This window comes from Cylas formicarius, unplaced genomic scaffold, assembly GCF_029955315.1.
Source record: "Cylas formicarius isolate icCylForm1 unplaced genomic scaffold, icCylForm1.1 PGA_scaffold_8__14_contigs__length_24414737, whole genome shotgun sequence".
Classification (NCBI taxonomy): domain Eukaryota; kingdom Metazoa; phylum Arthropoda; class Insecta; order Coleoptera; family Brentidae; genus Cylas; species Cylas formicarius.
In genome coordinates this window covers 10,718,411-10,745,614 of record NW_026844361.1, presented here as the reverse complement: position 1 = coordinate 10,745,614, position 27,204 = coordinate 10,718,411, and the positions used below count along the sequence as shown (strand labels likewise).

Below are 27,204 nucleotides of genomic sequence, written 5' to 3'. Positions count from 1 at the left end.
ATAGTAAATCAACTTAAACTGCTTTTTTTTTAATTATGACTAAGTACCTTCAATAATCCTAAGAACTTCTTATAGTCCAACACTTTTCTCGAAATCAGAGCCCAAATTTTGAAATTTTGAAAAAAGTTTTTTATTGTAATTCCTATCGGTTCTTCTCCTTAGAGGGTAAGTTTATCTTTATTTCGTTTTATATTTGGTTCTTTATCGGCTGATTTTAAATAAAAACAGACAATAGCCATTTCCTTTAATAACATAAACTACTTTAAATTTAAAATGTAAATGTATAGGGTTCACTAGATATCAATAAGCTAAGGCATTTTTACAAATAATAAATAAAAATGAATCTTACGGAATAACTTCATTGGATAGGTATAGAAAACAAAAATAGTAAAGAACACTGTAAAGAAAACATTAGTTTAAATTTTATCAAATCCGTAAGAGTTTAGAAAACCTCTGCCATATTTAAAGAAGGAACAATAGAGGCTTACGAAACATAGAAAACGGGCTGATGGTTTACGCGCACCTAACAACAGCAAGAAAAAGATTATAAATTACTACTAAAGTAAAAAAAAACTGCTGGAACCTTAAAAAAATGAATAAATAAGTTTATGATCTGTGAGAGACGAGGAGTAGTTTTGGGACTTACCAAGGCTCTTAATATTTTCCGGTCTCTCTATTAGTTCGATGGTCCTGTAAATGAACGTAGGGACTTCGGTGCCGCACTTTGAGTAAATATCACGCAGAGTATTGCCAAATATCGGTTCGTTTTTATAGATGCCTTTTTTCTCTAAAATCTCCCTGCTAGATCTCTTTCCTAATAGGAAAAAAATGAGCCCCTTCGATATACGTATAAAATTTTAAATAAATTACCCAAAAACCTAAGAAGGGTTTTCTTGATGGTAGTCTTGGACTCGTTGTTGAAGTAAATTTGAATTTTCTCGTTCTCCATAAACTCTTTGGCATATTTGAGCGAGTCGAAATAGAGTATGTATGCCAAGTTTGACGTATCTTTGAGCTCCACCTCTTTGTTTTTGTTCAAATATCTGGCACCCTTCAAAACGACGTTCTTCTTTATGAGTTCCTGAGTGTGTAAAGCTGAGATTAACAATTTCGCCATTGACAATGTTAGGAACTGTACCTTAGTTTTCATTTTGGAGTTGATTCTGTAGAAGATTTCGTTTTCGTACGCTATGTAGTCCTCATTTAGTTTTGTAATTATTTTTTGATTGGGCAGTTGAAATTTGACGAGTCCCCGTATCTCGAAATTTTTCGCATCATTTGGACTAAAAAATTTAAAACACACATGGAAAACCGTTTTGCTCTTTAATAGAAACAAAAAATTATATAAACGAAATAAAATATCTACTTAATTATGGGGCATTAGTAAATAGTAAAAAGGAGGCAATTTTATTTAATAAGAAATCTTGAAACTGTCGTTGATATCTATTACTTAGTCAAAGGTAAAACAAAAAACATGGACAAAAAAGGAGGAAGAACAAAAATAAAAAAAGAAAGATTCGAATTCGAAAGCAAATTGACGAATGAATGGAAAACGCAAAGTAATATTGAAGAAATAAAAATTAAAAGGATAAAATAATTTTAAAAGTGTGCTTTTATTTTTAGTTATAGTCCGATTTATTAGAAAAGATGTAGGTGAGTCATCGGTTCCTAGACAAAAAACATTTTAGAAGATCCTATATAAAAAAATGGCATTTTTTTGTCAATAACGAGGAAACGGGACAACCTGAATAAAAACATTTAACATTTTCGAATTCAAATTTTACTTATTTGTCAAAATAGAAAGGTTACGTAGCCTTGATTAATTTGCAGAGTTTTTACAAACGTCCTCTAGAGACAAAACGGAGTTTTTCATAAAATTAGCGCTCCAGAGACTAAAGTCAATTTTATTTTATCTCTTTACAAAAGAAGTCTTTCCCACCATGTCCCCAACCACCAACTTACCAACTAGTTCTACACTCCTCAAAAAATGTAAAAAAAAAAATAGAGAGCCGAAAAGAAAGGGACAGTGAAAGAGAAAGTGAGAGAAACAGATCAATTATACCTTTTTCTAGATTTATTTATTTTTTTCTGTAATATACCTTGTGAGCCTGCGGCGTCTAAAATCAAAATCGGTAGTTTTCGACACGCGATTCTTCTGAATAGATGGTTTTCTTCTAAACTCGATGTTCTCATCGTCTGCTACTGGAAATTTGTTATCCAACGGCTTGTCGAACTTGTCTTTCGTCGTTTGGTTGAACGATTTGAGGAGTTCCTGCGAAAAATCAATAAAAGCTCCTGAAATACGCGTCGCACCTCGTATAATGTAAAAGTATTTCCCACGAGATTTTTGTTGCAGACAATACGTGCATTGTTTCCACTAGAATTGACATACATTTTCTCCGAGTCTTGCGGAAAAGCTAGTCTAATCTAAAAATGGACTCGATTAGAAACGCCGTGCCATTAAAATCAATGGAACTCAGATCGGCGCGGTCTGCTTCATTTAACAATGACCGTAAAACGGAACGGCTTTCGGAAGAGTTTGGCTATGATTTGGAGCACATTAAAATATAGCGAGTGCACAATAACAATGTTCTAACAAAAATTTGTAGGTAATTTCGTTTAGCACATTTTAACACGACGCAGAAAAATTTTGAACTCTCATCTTTGAGATTTTATTCAACTGTTCTGTATCATAGTTCCGTTTTATGTTCTGCAATCATAATAATAATAATAATAATAATAATAATAATAATAATAATAATAATAATAATAATAAATAATAAAATACAAAGGAATCAGCTAATGGCCTAGAAGTCGATGCTGTGAAAAAAAAAATAATAATAATAATAATAATAATAATAATATACTTTATTCTGGTAATTTCGACAAGGAAAATTGCAAGAAAGGGCAAGAGTGCAATTTTAGTTGCAATTTCGTTAATAACTTAATTACGTAACAGAAACAAAAACCTAAACCTACCTCTGTAAATAAAAAAAACTATTAGCTAAAGTCGAGGCTAAAGTACTGTAAGTACCACAAATTTTTAAAGAACTCTAGCAGTGCACAGTGATTTGATTCTTCCTGCGTTCTGTAACTTCTAGATGTTTTTTTTTTAACCACTAGCTCCGCTGGTGTCAAATAAATTTGTGATTCAAATGCCATTTACCGCAATTGTTGCATAATATTCTATATTGTTGCATTCTGAAAGGAATGGGGCAGGTCATTATGTAGTTTAGCCAGATCGGTGACAAATTGAATGACCCCTTTAAATCTTAGATCTAAGCTATTCACGTATGTTCTAAAAGTTATTTTTTCGGAGAGGTAAATAAACCTCAGGCAGCATTTTTGAATCTTTTCAATACGTTGTGACGAATTAGCAAACAAGGCCCATATACGACATCACAGTGATTAAACACGGAGAGAACAAGAGCATCGCATAAGGTTTTCTTAAGATTTCGAGTTAGAATATGCCCTGAGCTATATAACCCTTTTAAACGGCCAATAGCCCTTTGCATACAAGTAGAAATATACTTTTCAAAGTGAAGTTTTGTATCTAAGTGGAAGAGTAATATCGTTTATTTGTATGATTACTTCAGAAGCAAGACGCTTAACATCCAGCGGCCGACCAAAAAACATTACAGAAGATTTTTTTGGGTTTAAAAGCAAACCGTGATCTCTGGAAATTCTGTCGATTCGTTCAAGATCACGTTGATATTTTGGCACTCAAGCTGCAACCGAGAGGAGTCAAAAACATGGTAGAGCTGCTTGTCATCAGAGAACAGGAGCTAAAGTTGAGCCTTGAGGAACTCCGCTTCTTATGTCTAGGCAAACAGACTCGACCCCGTTCAGGACCACCTTTTGCTTTAGCCCTGTTAAGTAGTTATTAATTAAAGTTACGAATGCCTCTCCAAAACCTAAGTATTTAAGAATGGGTAGCAGAATATTGTGACAAATGGTATCAAAAGCCTTAGAACAATCGAGTAAAACCAACACAGTGCACTTAGCTTCATCAATACCTCTAATGATGTCATCTGTCATATTAAGAAGCGCTGTAGCACAACTCCTAAAACCTGCCTGTGTTTTGTCAATTACTTTCTCCTTTTCAACATAATTTGTAATTTGAGTGTGTAGGACACGTTCTATAACCTTGGATAATATTGGTAGGATGGGCCTTTCGTTACTAAACGACTAAGGGTTGCCAATCTTAGGAAGAGGGACAATATTAGCTACTTTCTAAAGAGAGGGAAAAACGGCAACAAAAAATGATAAAGTTAATACGGATTCCGTCATGACCAACCGCTCTAGTTTTAATTTGAGTGAGAAAGTGTGCAATTTGTGATTCTGAAACTATAGAGAACTGAAATTTATCTTGAGGATAAGGAGAATTCTCATAGTAGTCGATCATTGACGATGTTGAATTTGAGACTGGAATAGTTGATAGAATAGATGATAGTTGGTCAGGAATATTTTTTCCAGTGTTTTTTGTATTTTTTATCACATTTAAATCTTTTTCTTTATTGTTTAAAGAATGTTCTTTTTTCTCGCAATGGATCGCTTTGTTACTAAAGTTTCTAAGCACTCTATAATATTTTTTTATTATTGTACTTAAATTTGGATTTATTTCTGAATTTTATTAGAACGTTAGTGTTTTCAGTGATCCAAGGTAAGTGTTTCTTTTTAAAGGTCACCGTTTTTATTGATGCATAAGCATCCAATAGAATGTTCATACTTTCATTAAAGAAAGATAGTTTTGCATCAACAGAATTTAAGTCAAACATAATTACGCCAAGGTATAGATTTTAGGGAATTGTCCAAAAAAATAATATCTACATTTTTAAAGTCTCTGTGCATAGTTGGCTCCACTCGATCTCTCCGCGCACTCAACTCAACATCCGCAATAATCAATTTGTGAGGCGAAATTTTGTCATCAATAGTGCCCGACCTAGTGACATTTATCTCTTCTGAAAATAATGGGTAATCCTTTTTACTGGTACATGTCTCTCTAATCGGCCCATCGATGATCTGCTCTAGCTCCAATGTATCTGAGAGATCCAGGTATGAACGAACTCCATACTCGCTTATGTGGAATAAATTTAAATTTATGTCCCCAAAACAGATTAAGTTATCAGTGTGTGGAAAAAGGTCTAGACATATACTTTCCAATTCATCAACAAATATATTTAGACTAAAATTTGTAGGCCTATAGAAACACCCAATTGTTAAATTTTTTGATTTATTTAGTTTTATTTTTACCCTGAGACATTCTACACAACTATCTAATTGTTTGAAGATTTTGTGGGAAATCATAATTTATTTTAAAATTATGATTGTGAATTAGTTATTTTAGTGTTTAGTGTTACTAAAATAAATAAGAACTAAAAGTTCGATTTTCATCAAGTAAAAACCATCTCAGTTCAATTTTAGTGTTATACCAGTTTTAACAGGAAAGGAATTCGGGCATAGTTCTCATTTGTATTACTGTGACTTGTAGGGTAGGTAATATCCATCACATTCAAAGTTTAATAGAATAATAATAAAATAATAATAACGAGTATTGACATCTGATTATTCCCAGCTTCAGATATCATCACACTTTAAAAAGTTTTTAAAAGAATTTGAAGCTAGCGGGAAAAACTTTCGATAGGTTCATATGAGAGAAAATCTTTCAGAATATAACTTTTTATTGACGCTCTATAGCTAACGTATTTATCGATAGGTCATTTAATTTTAGAATAGAATGAAAACGATTTGCGCAGTGAGTTTATTTTCAGAGTATCGTATTTTTGACATGCATTTCTTCGGTTTGATTGGTTTTGTATAAAGTTAGATTTTTCAATATTTTTCTTCTTTGGTTATGACTACTGATATTTTCAGGGTTATTGCAGGAAGACGACCGTTTCTATATAAAATATAAAATGCTGGATGTTAAAATTACATTTAGTTTGACAAAAAAGTAAATCGAAAAATATATTCGGGGTGAAACCACAATTGTAAAAAAATCACACAACTTACTCATGTGAAATTAGAAACTAAATAAAAAGTGGAAAAAAATCTATTATTCGGTCATTCTATAAGAAAATAATAAATAAACATTGTTAAAACCATGTAATTCCATTCCTGCGATATTTTGTCACGATCGTAATTCTACCAATTTGATCTTGATTTCAATTTAGAAATAAAATAATTGAAGAATAGTATCATCATTGGCTTATAACAAAAAATTGGATTTTTTGTATGCACTTTACTAAATGATAGTTTATAAACTGACCGAGAATGCACCTTCCATAGCTCTTATAGTTACCGAGATCTATAGAAGCATCCAAATTGGCCTGTACATCCACATATGTTTAGTTTAGCTTTTTATTGTTTGAAATTGTTTACATCAAAATTGCAAAATCAAACAATTTTTTCCATTTAAAAACTGCCCCGTAAGTCAGAAGTGGGATAAAAATGTTTCCAATTTTCTAACACCTGTAATCCCTCTAGATACGCTAACTTTTTTACAGGAGAACTATAGGCTATTTTATAAAATTATAAGGAATAAAATAGGAAATTCCATCCAGTTCAACAGAGTAGGTAAACTTTGTGCAAATACTTTTGGTCGTTATTGTAAATCTTAAGTTCACAAATTTCCTTTGTTGTCATTTTTGCCCATCTACCATTTTACCTGATCTATTTTGCCTCATTATTTCGGGAAATTACCACGACAGCCCAAATTCGGATGTTTTTGTCAAAATATCTTTAGGCTGATTAGTAGTAGAAAATATCGACCAGATATTACATGCAGCAAACATTGTTCTATGAAGTATACTCTGGAAGGTCGGCCTTTGGAGCTCTGTGGGCGTGCCGGAGAGCGGTAGGGGGCACTTGGGGCCTGGGGCCGAAGATCATGCAGTGGATCTACGGTACCATGGTGGTGCCTATGCTCACGCATGGGGCAGTGGCATGGTGGCCGGGGACCAAAAGAGCGGAAGCAAGGCTAGTTCTTGACAGACTGCAGAGATTGGCTTGCCTCTGCATAACCGGCGCCATGAGAACGGCGTCCACGAGGGCCCTGGAGGCTCTGGTGGGGCTGCCCTCTCTGGCGGATCAGGTGCAGATGGAGGCGGCCAGGACAGCTGTGAGGCTGGCGAGCTGCGGGCTCTGGAGGGAGGGAACCTTCAATCGGAGTCCGTACGACATTTTAGAGGGCTGTCGCGGGGATCGCGGGGTCATGATCATGCCGAGTGACGTCATGATCCCCGAGATGACCTTCTTTGATAAATTGACCTTTCTCTTTCCATCAAGGGAAGATTGGAGAGAGGGCAGAGTCGGCTCCTGGGATGGACTTGTCTGGTACACGGACGGGTCCAGAATGGGAGATCTGGCCGGAGCTGGAGCGTACTGCGAGACAACGGGATCAAGCTTGTCGGTCCCTCTGGGGCAGTACTGCACTGTGTTTCAGGCGGAAATTTTCGCTTTATTGATGGCGGCCAGAGAGGTGCTTCGGCTCAACTACGGAAGCAGGAGAGTCTTCTTCTGCTCGGATAGTAGGGCTGCACTCATGGCGCTGAAGTCAGTGCGTACGCGCTCCTTGTTGATAAAGGAGTGCAAAGGGGTACTGAGGAGGGTGGCTGAGGAGAGAAAGGTCACGTTGGTCTGAGTCCCGGGTAACACCGGTATCCGGGGCAATGAGGCAGCGGAAGCCTTAGCCAGGGAGGGCTCCTCGCATAGGCATATAGGGCCAGAGCCCCGCTTGGGGATCGCCCCGTGTGTGAGGCGGGGAGCTCTCGAAGCCTGGGCGAGAGACCGGGCCGCGGGGGGCTGGAGAGTTGCTCCGGGAATGAGGCAGGCGAGGCTTATAATGGATGGGCCCGCCCTTCCTCGGACCAGGGAGCTGCTTCGACTGACCAGAAGGGAGTGTAGAGCACTAACAGGGGCCTACACAGGACATTGCAGGCTTAGGAGGCATCTTTGCTTGCTAGGCATTGGAGACGACCCGGAGTGTAGGTGGTGCATGGAAGGGGAGGAGACCCCGTATCATCTGCTCACCGAGTGCCCTGCCTTGACATGGGTAAGATTGGGAGTCTTCGGAACGGCCCTGATCGATCCGGACTCAGTGCACGGTATTGGGCTAAAGGAGTTGCTGACCTTCTACAGGAGAGGCGGCATTCTGGACGCCCTCTAGAGCGGCCTGGAGGCACAACGGGCCCATCTGGTGGCCTAAGTGCTTGGACGCCCGCGAGGGCGCCCCCCTTTAATACCAATACCAATACTCTGGAAGATATAGCAAACAATACGGTGTGCATACCGCCATATCACTGAAATGGGCGCAAGTAAAAGGATTTGTAGACCTTTAGGACTTTAAGCAACGGTTTAATCAAACCGCTGAGAAAGTGACAATAATTATTATTATGAGAGGTGACAATATTATGATTTTTTATAAATTAATTTCTGCATAACGCATATTTTGTATAAAGTTTAATCAAAAAAATGATTGTCATAATACTTAATTTTCATTCTATTAAAATAAAATTCTTTCCTTTTTAAGAGTATCTTGTCGACCCAATCGACTCAAACCAGGGTGGTCGATAAAAAAATATTTTTGCAATGAAATCAATTCCCAACAATGAAAGAAGCGTAAGTATTAGTTGGATCATTCTCTGGTCTCTTTAGATACTTAATGAGGTTTTATTACTCTACACATATTTGAAATAGACTATAAAGCGAAATAATATTTATCCCCTAAGAAAATTGCAGCAAAAAAATCACCTTGCAATAACCAAATAACGAGATTCAAATAGAAACTATATCTAGAAAAAATAATACGAGAGTTGTGTGTAACTTTATACGTTTTGTCGATAAGACCTGGCAGTACCTAAACGAATTAAATTCAACAACTTCCTGCACGCCCGCCTATCTACAACTCACCATATAAACCGGAAATCAATACTGTTATGGCCAAAACCTATAATTCACTCTACTTTATTTACATCGCCCGTTGTTTGGAAATTTCAAAACAATTTTTAACTTCGGGAAGAAGGTTTACGTATTTAAAATCACGCGCATGTGAATGACTGGCGTTAAACGCGCGACTCCTGCACGGACGAACAGATGTACTAATTTGTAATTGTTATTCCTTACGTCAGTTTTTGTTGCTCAATACGGCATGAACAATAATAATAAAGGATACGCTCGCCATATAGCACGACGAATCGCCAGGGACGCATTGAGGAAACACTTTTTTCTACATTCAACTCTACATTTTTCTACTCCATAGTCTAAAGTATCCACACTGGGTAAAGAAGTAAAGAAGAAGTATTAAAGTGACACGTTCCACACGCTTGATCAGTGCATAATTGGCTCTGGGGTGGTGTAAATAGATATATTAGACCCTTCGATCAAACTTTTAAAAAATCGAGAGAAATTTTACGATGATAATACAACCATTTATGCTTTTCTTATATCCCTGTATACTGAGAACTAAGAAGATATTTTCTTCATCTCAGACCGTCCAAGGTTGGCGATCCAATTGGCCAAGGTAATTTTGGAAACTGCCGCTCTAAATATCTCTCTAAAATATGATGAGCAGCCATACCCGCGCCTTAGATGTTTGAACCATGTTGTTAGATGTTGAACAATACTATGGCTTTTATAATGAGCCTCAGTATCTCCTACCTATTACTTTGCATTACATATCATATATATCAGCTTTTTCAGTCACGTCACTTCTTTTGATTCGTGCATTCGTCCAAGCACTGCGATATTAGTTATTCGTGCAACATTCTTTGATATGAATACATTTTCAAAAGCGTCGATTTTCTTTTCCATGGTTGGCTTTATGGTTTTATGCTTGCGCAACCATAAAGTAAAATGGAAAATATATAACATAGATACACATATCAATATAAAAAAACGGAAATATCCTTAATGGTTATGGAGTGGTAAAAAGCACACGGGGACTGGAAAAATAGGGGACAAATAGTTTATGAAATTGTTTCGAATTGAAAAAAGACCGTTAAAATTAATATTAGTAAAGATTTCAAAGCGTACATTGCAGTAACAGAACAAAATATTAAGCAAGATACAAAATATTTTTGGTCCTTTATTTGCAACAAAAAAAAAACAAAAAAAATGCCACAAAGAATGATACTAAACACCTCACATGCTTCTGTGAACTTTTCTCAGGCTTCTTTACTAGTGTTTTTGAATCATCTGGCATCCCTTCACCATCAAAAGAAAATGTAAGGAAATCTTTATGCTCTGTTAATCCCAAAAAGGGACCTGGGCCAAAAGGTTTTCCTTCGATATTTTTAAAATCATGGCCCGATCTTTGTGAACCCCTCTTTTTGCTATACAATCAATCCATCTTAACTAGTAAATATCCTGAACTTTGGGAAATCCCCCAAGTCGTGCCCATTTTGAAATCCGGTAGCTAACTACAGACCCACCTTTCCCTTAAACCACTTCGTCAAGTTGTTTGAGTCACTTGTTTTGGAGCAACTATTATTTATTGTTAAGGGGCGTATTGACCCGAATCAGTACGGATTTTTTCGTAAAAGATCAATTTTAACTAATTTGGTACCGTTTGTTCAGTCAGTGAGTGACAATATGGAAAAAGGGTTCGAGATTTGTGCCGATTACACTAATTTCTCTAAAGTTTTTGATAAAAAACACCACCCAACTCTTGCCGCGAAACTGTTGAATTTCGCTATACACGATGTTGCTCGGCCTCTTTAAGAGTTACTCGTACGGATCATCTCAGTGTGTTGTTGTAAATGTGATAAAATCAAAGGGTACAATATAACTTCGGGTGTACCTCAGTAATCCCTACATTTTATTTGTTTACAGTGAAAACTCCCATAACCGGACACTCACGGTTCCTCTAGTTTTGTCCGCTTATTAGAGATGTCCGCTCATTAGAGGTGCATGAAAAAAACAACATAAATTGTATTACGTTTATTTTTTTAAAAACATACAAAAAACTATGGAAAAAAACTTGACTGAAAATGATCTTCTAAATTTTTAAACAAAAACTTTTAGATCGCTAATTATTTTAAGGCTTCATTATAGCTCTGAATTGTGCTAGGCTAAATACTATCATTTTCTTGATCGCTGTCTTCTTCCGGTTCAGGTTCTTTCATGTTTTCAATTGCACCTTCAATGTTCAAACTATTCTCCTCAGTCGCTGTAATATTGCCGATTCCAACAGAGTGTCCAAGAGGTTCTTGCGTTATGTTCAATTATCTAAACACATCGTTCTATTTCAAGTATCGTAGCTAGTGGGATATTATCTTCTGCTGATTCTCCGGAGATACACTTAAAACTTATCGCATATCTCTTGCGCCACTTTTCCAGCCATCCATTGGACGCTTTTCGGCTATTTCTTGAACCTTGGCCTTTACTAAGTGCCCCGATATTGGAATGTTTTGACCTCGCAACCGAGAAAACCAATCAAAACACACTTTGTCAATTTGAAGTCTCTCAGTTTTCACAAAATTTCTTTTTTGATCAATATTACTTCCCGACTCCCAATGTACCCGAATGCTGTCCTTACTTTTCACAATTTCCGCCGCTTGAGTTTTCCCGATATTAAATTTTTCTGAGAGCTTCCGCACTCACAAAATTTCCTTTTCCGAAACGTTAACAATTTCCATTTTTTCTGGCAAAATAAGAAGTTATTTTATTAGGTGCCATTTTAAAAATTGTGGAATCCACTTACGGCATTTCCTTGCAAAATAAAATTGCAAGTCACGACGTAATAAATAATACGATACGATATGAAAAATGAAAAAGGACAAGAAAAAAGATAATTTCCCTATATTTTAGCATCGCGTTGTCCTGTTATTGGAGGTTAACATCCGTTTAAGAGAGGTATTTTTTTTTAGTCAGGATAGTGTTGTCCGCGTCTCTTTAATAGACTGTCCGGTTAAAGGAGTTTGTTTTAAATTTAAGGGGTAGTAAATATTTCGTTCCAAAAAAACATGTCCATTTAAAGAAGAGTATCCACCTAATAGAGGTGTCCCTATTGAGAAGTTTCACTGTATTTATAAATAAATAAATAAAAATAAATGTATACTTAAAAAATGGTTTCTATCAAATGTTAACGTTTGCCTCAAAAATCGCTTCCACATGGCATAGAACATCAATTAATATTTTTTGCATACCCAATCCCAAAAATATTTGTTGTTTTATTTTGATTTACCTTTGTTCTACTAACTCTTTAACTCGTATATAGGAACCTATTTTTGAGATCCTTAAAGCGTGGTAATGAATTTCGATTGCTATTTGCAGAATAGTTTGAAATCACAATGAAGAGAAAGCTTAAAAGGCTTGTTATGGACGAAGCATTTTAATGAGTTTTGTTTGAATAGTATTTATTGCTTATGTGCGTTGCCGCTTGCATATTTGTATTGTGTTTTTTTTTAATTGAAAACTTGGTTAAACCAAATAAAAGAATGGTAAATATCCAATGTACTACAGAAAATTGTATTGATTTATCATACAAAATACAATGATGTTACCACTTGAAATTTGATCTCACATTTGCTTGTAACTGATTCGATCTTCTACTGAATTCAATGAAATTAAATATTGTAGAAGGGTGGAATCACATATACTTTCTTGGAACAAGATACCTTTAAAGGTTGTGAAAGATCGCTTTTGGTATAAAATTCCTAAAAATATACATCGAGGATCAGACTTATCGGAGGTAGGGGAGGCCATTTATAATAAAATAACCCCAGATGTGTTGATCTAATTACATCCCTTCCCTGTCAATACGTTTGATCGAATACTTTTGTGTATTATTAGAATTGACGACTACCACTGACTATTACTATCACCATCATGCTATTTATTATATTCATTGATCTACCAATGGATCAAGTTTTCATTGAAGCAATGAAACGCTTCTATCAAAAATAACTTATTAATGAACTGATTGGTCTAATGAAGTGGCAAATGCAATGATTGGAGTGAAAAAACCCAAGACGCCAAGCCAAGCCGGAAAAAGTGGTGCCAGTCAAAAGAGAAACTAAGCGAGGTTTTGAAGAAGCTGCTCCGCTGGAATATTTTCAGCAACAAGAATTTTCGGACATTACTGACATTTTGAAAGGAATACATCAGAAAATTAAAAAACATGGAAGCAGTTTAACACACAGCGAAGGGACATTTTTTTAAAAGCATAGCTACCTAAAGTTCATACATAGTTACATATTTACATATTTGCTTTATGTAAATGTCAGCTAGCATTCCTATGTAGAGTTTTTATTTTTCTTATTAAATGACCAGTTTACTGATGCAGAATCCTATTTTTTTACTAGATTATCTTTTTTTCAATATAAAAGTCAGTTCGAACTTAAGAGATCTACTTTTGTGCAGCCCAGATAATCGGGGTCGTACTGTAATGAGAAATCGGAAATCATAAGAGTTTAGAGCATTCCTAACATCAGGAATAAATAAGAATTTTACGTAGTCAAAATAGGAGTTATTGTTACCCAAAGGCACATTTGTGTAACAAATTACGTAACTGAAAAAATCTGGTTTAGCACTTTCAACAATCGGATCGCGATGCCGATAAAAAAGGTTTACTATTTAATATTTAAAAACTTTACATAAGTCGACTGTACTTTTAGATGTGCTTGCGGTTGACTTTCGTTTCTGCGGCCATTTAAGTTAAAAGTCGTTTTTCCTGATGCTTTTGCAACAATAAAGTATATTCGCAAATATTTCAATTGCTTTTATACGGATGGCTATAAAAATAAAATTGCACTTAACAAGGGCGTTCGTTCCACTTAGTTGACATAACTGCGTTCTGAGGACGCGCTCATGGCAAGGCCGAACACAATTAATGACCCTTAGTGTGATGATTTATTTAGACTGACAGTGTTATGGCTCATTTTTTTATATTAAATTGGATGTTAAAAAAAAAAGTTCCAGTAATTTCTGATGTAAAAAGGATGTTAACAAAATAACGTTAGTTTGGTTAATAAACATGTATCGAAAAATGACTGGAAAAAGTGCTTTAAAAATCCTTGTTTAGGTAAAAGCTACTACTGACAAATTTTTTATAATTTGATTTGAATTTATTTTTTGGAGGTCATATTTTTAAAATGTTGACGAAAAAGGTATTCTTGTTTAAAGACTGAATACTAATTTTGCGGGTTGGGGTTTTAGGTAGTAATGCTGACCGAAATAATAAATTATTTTTAAGTAATTTTCCTGTCCCGAGAACAAATTTTATTAGCGACTAAGAAGTAAAAATATTGTAAATTATCTTAAACTTAAAATGCAAATTATTTTTAGAAGTTTTAAAAAAGGCGCGAAACCTTTTAAATGTAAGCTTGTATCAAATTTATCGCACTACAAGGTAAATTTTGCTTGTGTTATTTTTAGCCCTAAGTATAATATATACATGAATAAAATTGAAACTTTACCGAGGACCGGAAAGACAACTACAGACCTTTTTGACAAACATAACGGTATAAAATTTATCATAAAGGGGCCACTAGATAACTCTTTAAATTTGCTGGATTTAGCTACAACTAAATTACAAAAAAATAGATTTTTCACACACACGAACTGACTGCCTTTTATCCTTTTATCCACAGACTACTTAAGATTCCACTTTCCACAGAAACTTTTGAAAAAGAGTTAAATATTGTAAAACAAATAGCTTTTAACAATGGTTAGGACTCCTCCTTGATATATAAGATTATAACTAAAAAACCGTTTCAAATAAAATACCATACGGAATTTTTTTTAAAATAATACAACTATATCAAGAAAAAATAAATCCGGAGTCTACAAGTTGAAATGTATCATATCCCAAAATTTATATTGCACAAACAGGTAGATCATTTAAGAAACGCATTAACGAACATAAAAAAGAGTATAAAAAAAGTTCGGATTCTGATGTTTTTCATTTAAATTCAGGAATGGATAAGTTCTAGGATAATTTTGATGGTTTAAATAATGAATAAAAAAGACAAAACACTAAATTTGTTGGAAACTATGGAGATTAACTAAAGATATTCGAATCTATTACATAATGAAAAATTGGATTTAAATGGGTCTCCCTTATTAAATTTAAATTTATAACCATACAACTGTATTTAAGGATCTGTTACTATTTATTTATGTAGACCTCGTGAAAATCTGACTTTTTTTTTCTAATTTAATTGTGTGAAATAGGTTTTCGACACGTAAAAGTCACCTGAGGAAATTGGAATCTCTTTCTTGCAAAGAAAACTTTAATACTTATAAGCTCTTAATATTGACGGATCGCAAAATGGTGACCAATATGCTTAACTCGAATTTCGAATGGACTCCTCTGAGATATTGGCAAGAATTTCTTCGAATGCTGAGAGCTGCAAAGAGCTACTGCTCAGATTTAGATTTATTCATAATTCACACGATTTTTATTTTGTCTTCGTCTTCCATGTTTTGTGAGACTGGATTTAGACTCGCTTGGGTGGTCCTGTGTTTAAGGCGCATATAAATTAAAAACATTATTTTTATTTTTATATATTTTTCTTTTTATGTTGAAACAATTCATCGTAAGTTCTGCAGGCATTTTTTTCTTTTTTGTTTTTGGTTGAGCATGATATTTTAAACGTTAAAATCACTCTAAAAAATGTTGGACCCACATAAAGTATTTTTAAAACCAAGAGACCATTTGGTATAAACATAGATCCCTGCAAAATCAGGCAATATCATTCTAATTTCTAGAAAATTTCAACGCCCTCAAAATTGGCGGAACTGCTTGGCGTGTTATTTATTCTGTACTCTATGGAAGACGAAAACATTAAAATAACAAAAGAAGAAGGTATTTGCGTGCGAGCATATCGAGGTTGACCATGCAAAATCCAACTTTTAAAATGTCGTTAACGATGCGAATCACATCCCACGCAACGCGATCGTAAAAATGAAAGTCTCTTACTGATCCACTTTACGAATCGTTCAGGAATGCACCGAGCAGACAGTGCGTCTATACGCAGCAGACAGTGCGTCTATACGCGCACATCCTTTTCTCGGATTAACATATTAACCGTCGTTTTCCAAAATATTAATTAATTAAGTTGGTCACAAACCCATCAGGCGCACTTTTAGAAGATCTGTCCTACTAGCCGGTGGGCTATTCCAGTGCGACCGTTCTGGACAGAGGTATATTTTAAACCCAACTAATCAAATAAATTACAGGTAACAACTAATTTACTCAAACTCAAAAAACGACCGAACAACTTGCAACCTTAACTGTTGTAGGGCACTAACGTGCAGAAGAAATCTTCTAAAAGTTCCTCCCGCGTGTACGCGCTAATGACATAGTACTGAATGGGTTTCCAAGGCCGCTGCAAGAAGAGAATTGATTATTTTTACACAATGGGCGACCTTGGATCTACTATTCCGCTTGAAGATGCGCTGCCCAAATTCATAATAATTAATGAAGGACTTTCTTTTTTAACTTTAAGCCGAGATGTAATACAACCTTGTGCTAACCTTATACAGTGGATAAGCAAACTGGCCTGCAAGGGAGGTAATATTTGTGTATGTATGTATGCCTTGAATCTGGGTTTAATTTTTAATAAAAATATTGTGGACCCTTGGTTAAGATTGACTTATTATATACTATTGGGCTCTGAAAAATTGTCATATCAAGTGTAGATAGTCACCCAAATTATTTCATTTTGACTGTGGTGGTTTCTCGCCAAAAACCAATTTCATCAACTCATTGTTGATCTTTCTCTTCTGATCACTTAAAACTTGGCAGGGATTCGGAGTTTTTGAGTTGGTTCTGCTAATATGAAAACAGTAACGGCCTTCCGCATATAAATAGAGAATTTTCCGTTGCAAAACGTTACATTGAGTTTGAGAATTTGTGAGTTTCTTCTAAACACGCTATAAATGATCCTAACTTCTCCTACGCCTTTCTTAATATTTTGTAAATCTTAACTATTCGCCAATTAATCAATTAAACTCTGTTTACTCGAAACGATAGAAACAGAAAATCCCATAACTCCATTAACCTATAATACAGTCAGAAAGTAGATCATTGAAATTTGCGGTGTTGCCGGCTCCTCGGTGATAACCAAAACACAATTAACTAACTCCGGCCAAAAATTCTTTGGTGGAGAGCACCAACTTCTTAGCCATGATTTGAGCACGATAAGCTAATTATGAAAATACACGAAATTTTTGCACATACAGGAATAAGAATTAGGAAATAAAAGTACGCACTATTCTCGCGTTTTTGAGTTCCGTGAAATGCGAATTCGTTTGTTGTTGTCACGTGGTAAAATAATTTACAACAATACGCTCTACAGACCCGAGGTCGTTTGCGTGTTACTCGTTACATTTTTTATTGCTAATCCGCAAAACAGTTACTCAGCTAACCGTTGTTTCTTAATTACACGATCCGTCATATTTCGCTTGTATTTCAAAATTCAAGGCACGCAATTGTTTAACTCAGGTTTAACCGCCCAAAACCGAGGCGACGCACGAAAAACAAATTATTTTCTTAAAACACTCGTCGATCAATTCAGTCTTCTAATTCAAGATTCAAAGATGGCAGAGTTGGGAGCACTCACGATAGGTCTCGTGTGGCTATTTCCTTCTCTTCTTTTCTTTTACTTCCCTTAGATTTAGATGCTTCTTTGCATCCTCTTTTTGATGTCTGATTTTGCAATGCGCTTAGAATTTATACTTTCTGTTCCTAGAACCTAGATACAACGGGAATTGCTTCTATCTCTCTATATCTAATGTAATGTTTCTTTCTGCAGTATGTTATGATTCTTTAGGCAATATATTTGATTAGGGAATTACATGTGTGTGTGTGTGTGTGTCACTCGCGACCGTATTTAATGAAGTTATATTGTAGCATATTCTGTATTTTGGAGTAGGAAGTAAAATATTGTAAATAAAGGTACCTTATTAATAGTTAATACAAGTCTTGTATAGTCTTTGTTTAATTATGGTATATCAGTTTAGGAATCTGCTTTCAACAGTTGTTTAAAAAAAATACAAATATGTCAAAACTATATATTAAGAATTATATTTAACGTAAAAAATCGTGATAGTGAATGCGTACACTTAAACTGATGAAAACTAAATTTATAAGGTCTGTAGTCTGTATATTTATGCTGCTTTATTTACAGACAGACGCACCTGAAGAAAATTACTCACGTTTGTTACATCTGTTTTTCAAAAAAAAAAAAAATTAATGGCACTAAAACTTTTTAATTCCATTCCCTCACAGTATAAATAACTTTAATTCTAAACACTTTAAACAAAAAACTTCATAGTTCTTCATTATGATCATGGCGTCGTGAGATATAGTGATTTCTGCACAATTATAAATATTACAATTCTTATTTTTTCTGTTGTTTTAGGTGTACTTATAGAGCATTAAAATAATTAGCAACAAATTTTTTTGGGTAAATATTTTTTTATATTAATATCCAGTGATTTTGGGACTAACGATTCTTATGTGGATCACACAATACAAGCTTGTTAATTCAAAGTATTGTCAAATTATCTATATTGAAAATAAATATCTGAATGATTGATAAATTCTTTCTTCGACACTTACAAAAAATAAACCCTCTACGCAGCGTATTTCAGAACAACCCTGACTTTAAAAGTAAAGCGTTAGTTTTCATCGATGCGTAAAAATAAACAGACCATTGGGCGAGCTGTGGGCGCATTCAGGAACATGATCCTGAAAGGTCGCCATTTTTAGTAACAACTGAACATGATTCCGCAACTGCTAAGTTTGTTAAATACGTCTACTACCACAGCAACCCATTACTTAGTAAAGTATTAATCAAGATGCATTAAATTGGGAATCATCAATCACTTTTCTACATTCTCTCGTCTAAAAATCAATCACGCACGCCATTGCACAAAAAAAAACTAAAAATGGAGCGCGAATTATAATAACCCCTTTCGGCGTCCTTGAATTATTCCGATCGTGTAGACTGAAAAGCACGTGCGTAGGCGAGTGTTGGTGTCGATACCGATTTTTTTTTATTTCCTTCAAAATAGTTCCAGATCATATCGCTGTACCGCGAAATAATGCAATTATCGCAAATATGTGTGGGGTTCTTTATATTTTTATTCCAATACTAACGACAACGAAACGATTAAATTCAAATAGCGAACGGTAAAGTCTGTTCATAGATATAAAAAAATGACTAACTGATACGAATTAAGGAAAGACCCGGGCAAGTTGTAAGAATGAAATATGGCCGTATTTTGCTTAGAATTTAATTATTTGGGGTTTTGTTAGGAAAGATACTAAACAATATTTATTTTTTTATGTATGAATTTTTGTTTAAATTTAAAATGAAATTACAAATTATTTTTATTACCTACTTAAATTACTTAAAATTATTCACATAATATATCAGTATCACTATCGCTATCATCACCTGTTCTAATTATTATTTGTTCCATATTATTTGCAATATGGATATACGATTGTTCTGCTTTTTGCTATATGTTTAACAGAATTTGCCCCACTTTGTGGAGGGATGTTAAAAACTTCGGTTTCTATAAGTTTGAGGACATTGGAGTTAACACGGGGAAAAACATTCTTACGACGAATGGCGGATTTCAGTTGGTGCCAAACATGTTCAATGGGATTAAATATACAGTGGTAAGGTGGAAGCCTTAAAACTAATATATATATATATATATATATATATATATATATATATATATATATATATATATATATATATATATATATATATATATATATATATATATATATATATATATATATATATATATATATATATATATATATATATATATATATATATATATATATATATATATATATATATATATATATATATATATATATATATATATATATATATATATATATATATATATATATATATATATATATATATATATATATATATATATATATATATATATATATATATATATATATATATATAGAAGAGACGAATGGAAGTCGAAACAGCTCAAAGGAACTTGTCTTTCAACCACAGTCAAACTGGGTTAAAATACTTTTTCATCAAAACCAAAATGATTTTGACTGAAAGGTGGGAGGATGGGATTTCACGTATTGATTCACGGATGGAAAAATGTGATGACACTATATTCCGGGATATCATCCGTTCGCTTGAATCCTGCAGACGTTTCGCCAAAATCTCACTTGGCATCTTCAATGCTCGCGCTCCAAAAACACTTCGAAGTGTTCGAATATTTGAATATCTGTATGGTGCATATTTTGTACAATGTTTAATAAAAAATAGGTATACCTAATTACTACGTACAGTATGTCGTTTTTTTTGTTATTGCAGGGTATGTCATCATTAGAGCTAGAGCGAAACAAAAGATTTGGCCGTTTCAGTACTGGTTCATATTACTCTATATGCTAAAAATAATTATATTAGACTGCGACGAGAGCCAGCAATGGCTCTTTCTTCGATTTCTTTAAATTAAATTTAAATACAACTTTTGGTGAGCTGAATTGGTGGGGTTGGTGATACAAGTGGCAACAATTCTTCCTGGTTCTAACATAATTTATCTGTCAATCTCTGTTATCGACATTACGGCAAGAAATTGTAATTCGTTTTCGTCCAATTTTGAGTAACATTGTAAACATCTTTAACTTTTAAGGATCATTTAGTTTTGTAACCGTATTGTTTTTTGACCAACGGTGTGGAGTGGTTGATACTTCACACAATTCTACCTTCGATTGCATTAATTAAAATTCCAAGAGTGTGCTTCCAACAGGTGGTTGAATGAAAACGTAATTAAGATGAAGCTTCTGTACGTTAGTTACAATTATAAAGATATGATTTGATAAAATATTTTTCTATTGATAAAGTCTATACTCATGGGCGTGAGCTAGATAAATAACAACAAACTTTTCGCTCTTATTGCTTCAATTAAATCTCCTTCAATTGTGTTACTATCCGTTGATGTCCCACGAGAGTATCGCATAATTCATTTTCCGCAGCACTGGTGTTGAGTCCACTATTAAGTAAAGAATTATAAACATAGTTACAATTTGCTTGCATAGAAATAACGATCTAAAATCGGCTAAAATCCAAACATGACAAAATAACAACGACCTAATGTTGTTCACTTCACAACATATATTATTATCATTAAAATTTCGTGATCAGAACATCGCAGGAGAGAACATATTAGAACATATACTAATATCAATGCAAATTTCAACTTCGATCGCGCGTTATCACCAATGTCACCAAATTACTGAAAAAAAAAAACGCGGAAACAGGATTTTGCTCCTTTTCGTTCTCCAAATTAAAAATCGAAAGCGACCTTGTTAGTACAATCGCGGCTGTCGTAAATTAACTACGGCGGTTCGCTTATCTATAATTAGAAAAATTTCTCAAACCTGTTGCAGTTAATTATCGAGTTTTTTCGAGCAATACCCGGCCGTCCGATTTTTCCGCAAAGCCGACCATGCAAGAAGACACGTAATACGTAAGAGTGAAAATTAACCACGGGGAAGTTCTATCGGACATCGTTATACGTGCGGTGATATCAATTAAATCACTTTGCGTGGCAACCGGTCACTATTAATTAAATTATTATGTAACGCGATCACAAGAATTAACCGTGACGTATGATGCAATATTTTTAAACGTCGCGCCTTAAGACTTTTTCATCTCGGGTTTTATCTTGGTCTTGATTGACAGATATTTCGCAGTTCAGGTTTGATTAAAGTTAAAGTAGCCACGATGATCAACAACCTCCTAGGAGATGTTGAACTCATATTATTTTATTATTAAATTGAGCATTATCAACACCGTCTCGGATAACTGATTCTCATATTGGTGAAAAGTAACGACCTGAGTCGCGGTTAAGATTATTAGGTCGCTTATAGATTTCTGTAAACTCCCGGATTTTTCGTTGGTAGAAGAATTGATTTACATGCAAGAATTTTAGTTTTATCGAATAAAATTTTATGTCCTATTTCGTGAATGTGTTCGGCAACTGCTGATGAGTTTAGTTGTCTTAATTTTAAGGCTCCTTCATGTTCCTTGAGCCTAGTTGATATTTTTTGCCGCATATCGAAGATGTTGAGAGATTTTTGGATAAGCGGTAGATCTGATTTCTTTGAAAAATTAACTCATAATAGGTTCCAATTATCTGAGTTGCAAAATGAGCTACTATGTAAGCAATTATTTTTTAATTTTCAAATCAAACACATCTGGATCTATCAAAATTTCGATATTTTTCTTTCCGCTGGCCGTTCAAGACACAATTATCTGTTGGGCATTATTGAAAATAATATTGAAGACAAAAAACTTAATGAAAAGTTTCCATTGAAAATAATTAAGAGCTGAAGACAAAAAGATGCAACTAAATAAACGTAATGAAAGATTCCCCGCCGCAGGTGACTGTAGCTCAACAATGGTAAGATTTTGAGACTTTTTAAAAATACAATGGGCAAGAGAAATGGCTGGAAATGATTTTCATAGTTTAACCGCTACGGACAAAGAAACACAATATTTCCGCTCAGATGCTTTAACTGTATATTTTTTTACTATTTGTGTTATATTTTATTTGATATCCAATTAATTGACTCGCCTGTATATCAAAAATTGATTTTATATTCCCTTCTTTTGTTCCTCTGGAATTAATGAGAGTTCCACTGTAGTTTCAATTCCTTGGAAATTCTACATACTACTTCGAACATATCTCATTTTATACTTCCTCTTTCATGAGTTGGAGTTGCTTCGAAATTCTTCATATTGTACACTGTAATCCTCTCAATAATTAAACCGCAGAGGAAAGTGCATACAGCATACGTCATTTCATAATTCCTTTATTTTTTCCTCCTAAAAAATGTCTCTCCTAAAGAAAGAATCCTTTATCTACTGGCAAAATCTGAACTTCATTATAAAAGCCAAATTAAACTAGGCACTCCCTCACTGAACATAATAATATGTCACTTTTGGGCGATCCCGAAGCTATACTGCGAATTTAATTTATATTTAACATGATTATTCCTATTTTCAACAAGTATTAGTATGAAAATTACTACCTGACGACTAACTGTGAGTATTAAAAACGTCATTCTGCTATTACTGGTATTTTGGTTTGATAAACTCGAAATAACATTAAAATATTGCAAAAATTTATTCAAATAATGTAGGTGAGCATTTTCTTATAATATATTACATACCTACACAACATGGTGTCTGGTAAAGAAGTGCATATTTTATTTAATTCGGCTACACAGGATGTTAATTAAGTACTTAAAAACTTTAGAAGGTGAATCTTACGACTTAACAAAAATATAATCAAAAAACCAAACAAAATAGTTTGTTTGGACGACTTTGTGAACACATGTTAATATGAACTTTTTATCGTAAAATTAGTCATCAAAGATCCACCCTTTAAACTACTTTTACTTAATTGATTAATTAATTAATTAAAGTTGATTTTAAAAAACGCAGAGGACGTTAAAATTGAAAATGAATATTAAATCTTTGTGGATATTTTAGAAGCTGTTAAACATAAATAAATAAACGGCTTCAAAATTGATACTACTAGGTTTTTTGAGACTAGAATCCGCTGAAAATTCCTAAAAGTATTTTCGATTTATTTTATGTAACTTTTAGGTTAAAAAATTACTGTATTAATTTCTAAGCGAACTTGGTCTATGCACTTGTTTACTGGAATGTTAATAATATATAAAATCGTATTTACATTTTCTTGATCATACTATGCAGTTGCTATCCCTAAATAAAGGAGATAGACTAGAAGGCGTGGACATTGGACATGGGCCACTCGATCAAAATTTTGTGTTAACATTTCCGCTTTGCATATGTACAAAAATTTATAGAAATCATAATTTTTTGTTGTATAAAATAATTTTCAAAAATTTCTCTGAAAAAAACCCTTTATGTTGAATAGTTCTTAAAATTTTAATAAATACCCAACTAAAAATTAACCTTTTAACGCACGGCGACTTTTTTAAAATCGACTTTGAACTAAACCAAACTAATTAAAGCTGAATAGTTCGCGTTTTATAGACTCTTTCCTCGATAAAAATGTTCTGCAACTCTTCTGCGGGTTTGGTGCCAACTCTATAGGTTGGGTGCTAGGTGGTACTAGTTAGGAACCATAAGATTGAAGTGATTGCAATACCGATAACACCACTTTGGTCACGGGTTCGATTTGGTTGCATACTACACTTTTTCTTGTTGCATACTATACTTTTTCTACGACCAATAGTTTTTGACTACATTTTTGCACAACAGAACGAATACATTTACTGAGTGTTTAATATCTACGGAAAATATCCGATCGCTCCTAAATCCGTGACTAAATTACGTGATTAAAGTAGTAGTAGATTAAAGGAGTAAAGAAAATCCTTTACAAGTTCGACCGGCAATGACAATAAAAATATCTAAAAATAGAATGAATTCTCGTATCCCAAATGAATTTGTCGATTTTCCAAGTGTTAATTCCGTCAGCTATTGTGAACAGGAAGCAGCTGCTTACTACATGATCGACAACTCGACAAAATATCTACTTATAAAAGATCTCAACTGACTGACAACAGTGTCTAACGCACCCTGTACAACACTACATTATTTGCATCACACGCGTGAATTGCGACAAGTTACAATTACGCGTAATTATTTTCGTCATCGACCCGATTTAGTTTTATTACAATGATGTTCGGAACCCCGCTCATTGTCTTAAGCAATTTCGCACACAATTCTGCCACTCAAGGGAATGCAAAATAATTATCACTTTCAATATATTCAGTGAGATTTATAAACAATAAATTTGTAATTAACCAGTTTGTATTTTATTTACGTTTTTAATACTATCGTGTTGGTCTCCGTGGTTATCATTCAGCCACATGACTCGGCAATTATTTATATAAAACGACTGACCTTATTGTTATAAGTCCAAATGGTGAAAAGATTTATAAATTTATTTTTCACATTTTTCATTCACTTCAATTCGAACTTTAATCAAAATTTGGTACTTTTGAAACGTTTAAAGATTTGTCGCCTTTTCAAAAAGAACGTTAATTACGTATAATAAACTTTGTAAAAGATTGGCTGATGAAGTGATGTTATGTGGTAAATTGTTACAATTTTTTTTTAATTTCCTTAATCCACAATTCCGTTCACAAAAAAAACACTGATGCATATGAAACACTACTACTAGGTAAGTAAGAAAACACAACTTTTACATTGCTCTGTTATGCTCTGCATATTGTATAAATAATATGATGTATAAATAATATGATGTATAAATAATAAAAATTATTATTAATATTATTTATTGGCAAGAAAAAATTGACATTTGGACACTTGCAAAGTTCAATATTTGAATACCTAGAGGGTGGTACAGTTTTGTGTGTGGTACTTATCCCGGTCTTTTTAACTTTTTTCGAAATCGGTACTGTATACGAAAAATATTCAAAAAATTCTCCCAAAGGTCCATTAACCACTATTGATTTAAATCAGTAAACTAGGCGTACTAAATTTCAGTTGATTATTTTCAAAATTTCTGTTATACCGGAAGTAAATGTTCACTTGCTTATTTTAGATAGAACACTTATTTGGTATACGGAATTATATTTTATCTGTATAACTTAATTAATGTTCCCTACATAAAAAAACATATTTAAGAAATTTAACATTTTTTTAAATAAAAACCACCAATTTTTACAACCTTATCTTATTTAGAATTAAAAATTAGTATCGATCAATGAGAAAGTGCCTCGGTACCAAGTATACCGTTCTCTACTCATTACTCGTTTGCTTGCTGACATCAGTGTTTCAATTGATTGAAATGAAATTCGCAACTTATGCAGAATTGAACAAACAAGATATCTCAGACTAATTTACCATTAGCGAATTACTAGTGGAGTGAATGCTCCAAGAAATCCAAATTAATCCCAGTAATGGACAATAATATAAAATAAATAATATAAAGATTTCGCAGATTTCACACAGCTGGTAAGCCAACTTTCACGTGTGATTTACCCCAAGACTAACATCTATAAAACTGTATTATTATAATATAAATTTTAGATGGATCATGGTCATTGTCATAAATATTGTGGTCATGGTATTAATTTATTGCGTAGATTCTCGCTGTATCGAATATATTCCAACTAAAGATTGATTTTTCAGCATAGTGATATTTTTAATGATCGAACATTACAAACATTTGACGAACCCCATCCCATAAAGTTATTAGATACCACTTTCATGGGTATTGAAATTGGGTGAACCCAATAACCAATTTTTTTTTTTATAAGTAAGGGACAAGGGGAGAGTCAAGTAGATATCAGGCTGATATCAGAGGCAGTGTTGAATAACCCTTTTTACCGTGCTTTTGCGAATAGTTGTTACAAGTAAATCACTAATTAGGATTAGTTGCAAAACAAAATTGTTAGCAATTTAGCTGTGCACCCCCCCACCCCCAAAAAAAGCCACATATTCCATGCCATGACGAAAGAGAATAGAATATTTTAGGTGCTATTGCTATTGCATCATAATTTTTCCTTGAGTATTAGTTACAGTAAATAGAAAATATACAGAAAATATACAGGGTGGGTCAATAAGTAGATACCAAGCCTCTTTTATTAAATCTAATTTCGAATTCTGCGGCAAAATTCACTCATAATTCGGGTAGCACACCCTACATCATTAATTTTCCTTCTTTCGAAATCTAATTGTAAATGTTAAAGAATAAATTTTCTGATTTTTTCGTAAACACTTTTGATTTTAAATATCCCTATAGAAAAGTATCTAGTATCTAGCAGGCCATTCTATTAATCCATTTTTATCAGGAAATAGCGTATTCAAATGTTCACGTACTTGTCGAGCAAAATGGGGTGGAGCACCATCCTGTTGAAACCAAATCTGTCTGTCTAGCATATCAGGCTTGTTTGGGTTTAGGAATGAACTGCGAGAGTAGGAATTAAGTCATTTTAATGAAATTTTAAATTCTACTTGAGTTTTCGTTTGGTCTCCATATCCAATAATTTTATTTTTTTATTTTGTTTTTATTTTTATCATTTAGATGCGTTATATTTCACAATTTAAGGACTTATTTATTATTTTGTTCATTAAAATAAGATATAGGTAAAGGGTATGAATTATGGGTGAAATTTAACACTGTATTCGAAAATGGAATTAAAAAAATGGTGTTCCATTAAAAAAAAAA

At 33.7% G+C, this 27,204-nt stretch overlaps 1 protein-coding gene across 6 annotated transcripts in view; it reads right to left on the bottom strand.

Annotated features, from left to right (window-relative positions):
• The window catches only part of LOC132706420 (uncharacterized), a 71,379-nt gene that overhangs the window by 7,237 nt on the left and 36,938 nt on the right, over nt 1-27,204 (bottom strand). For 5 of the 6 annotated variants that reach the window (XM_060677754.1, XM_060677752.1, XM_060677750.1 and 2 more), the window contains 4 exons: nt 2,100-2,272; nt 1,139-1,283; nt 871-1,081; nt 647-814 (listed from right to left, as the gene is read on the bottom strand). In XM_060677754.1, the coding sequence (XP_060533737.1) occupies nt 647-814; nt 871-1,081; nt 1,139-1,283; nt 2,100-2,272 (697 nt within the window). Of the gene's footprint in view, nt 1-646; nt 815-870; nt 1,082-1,138; nt 1,284-2,099; nt 2,273-8,910; nt 9,041-27,204 lie in introns of those variants that run through there. The other variant, XM_060677756.1, reaches the window with a different exon arrangement.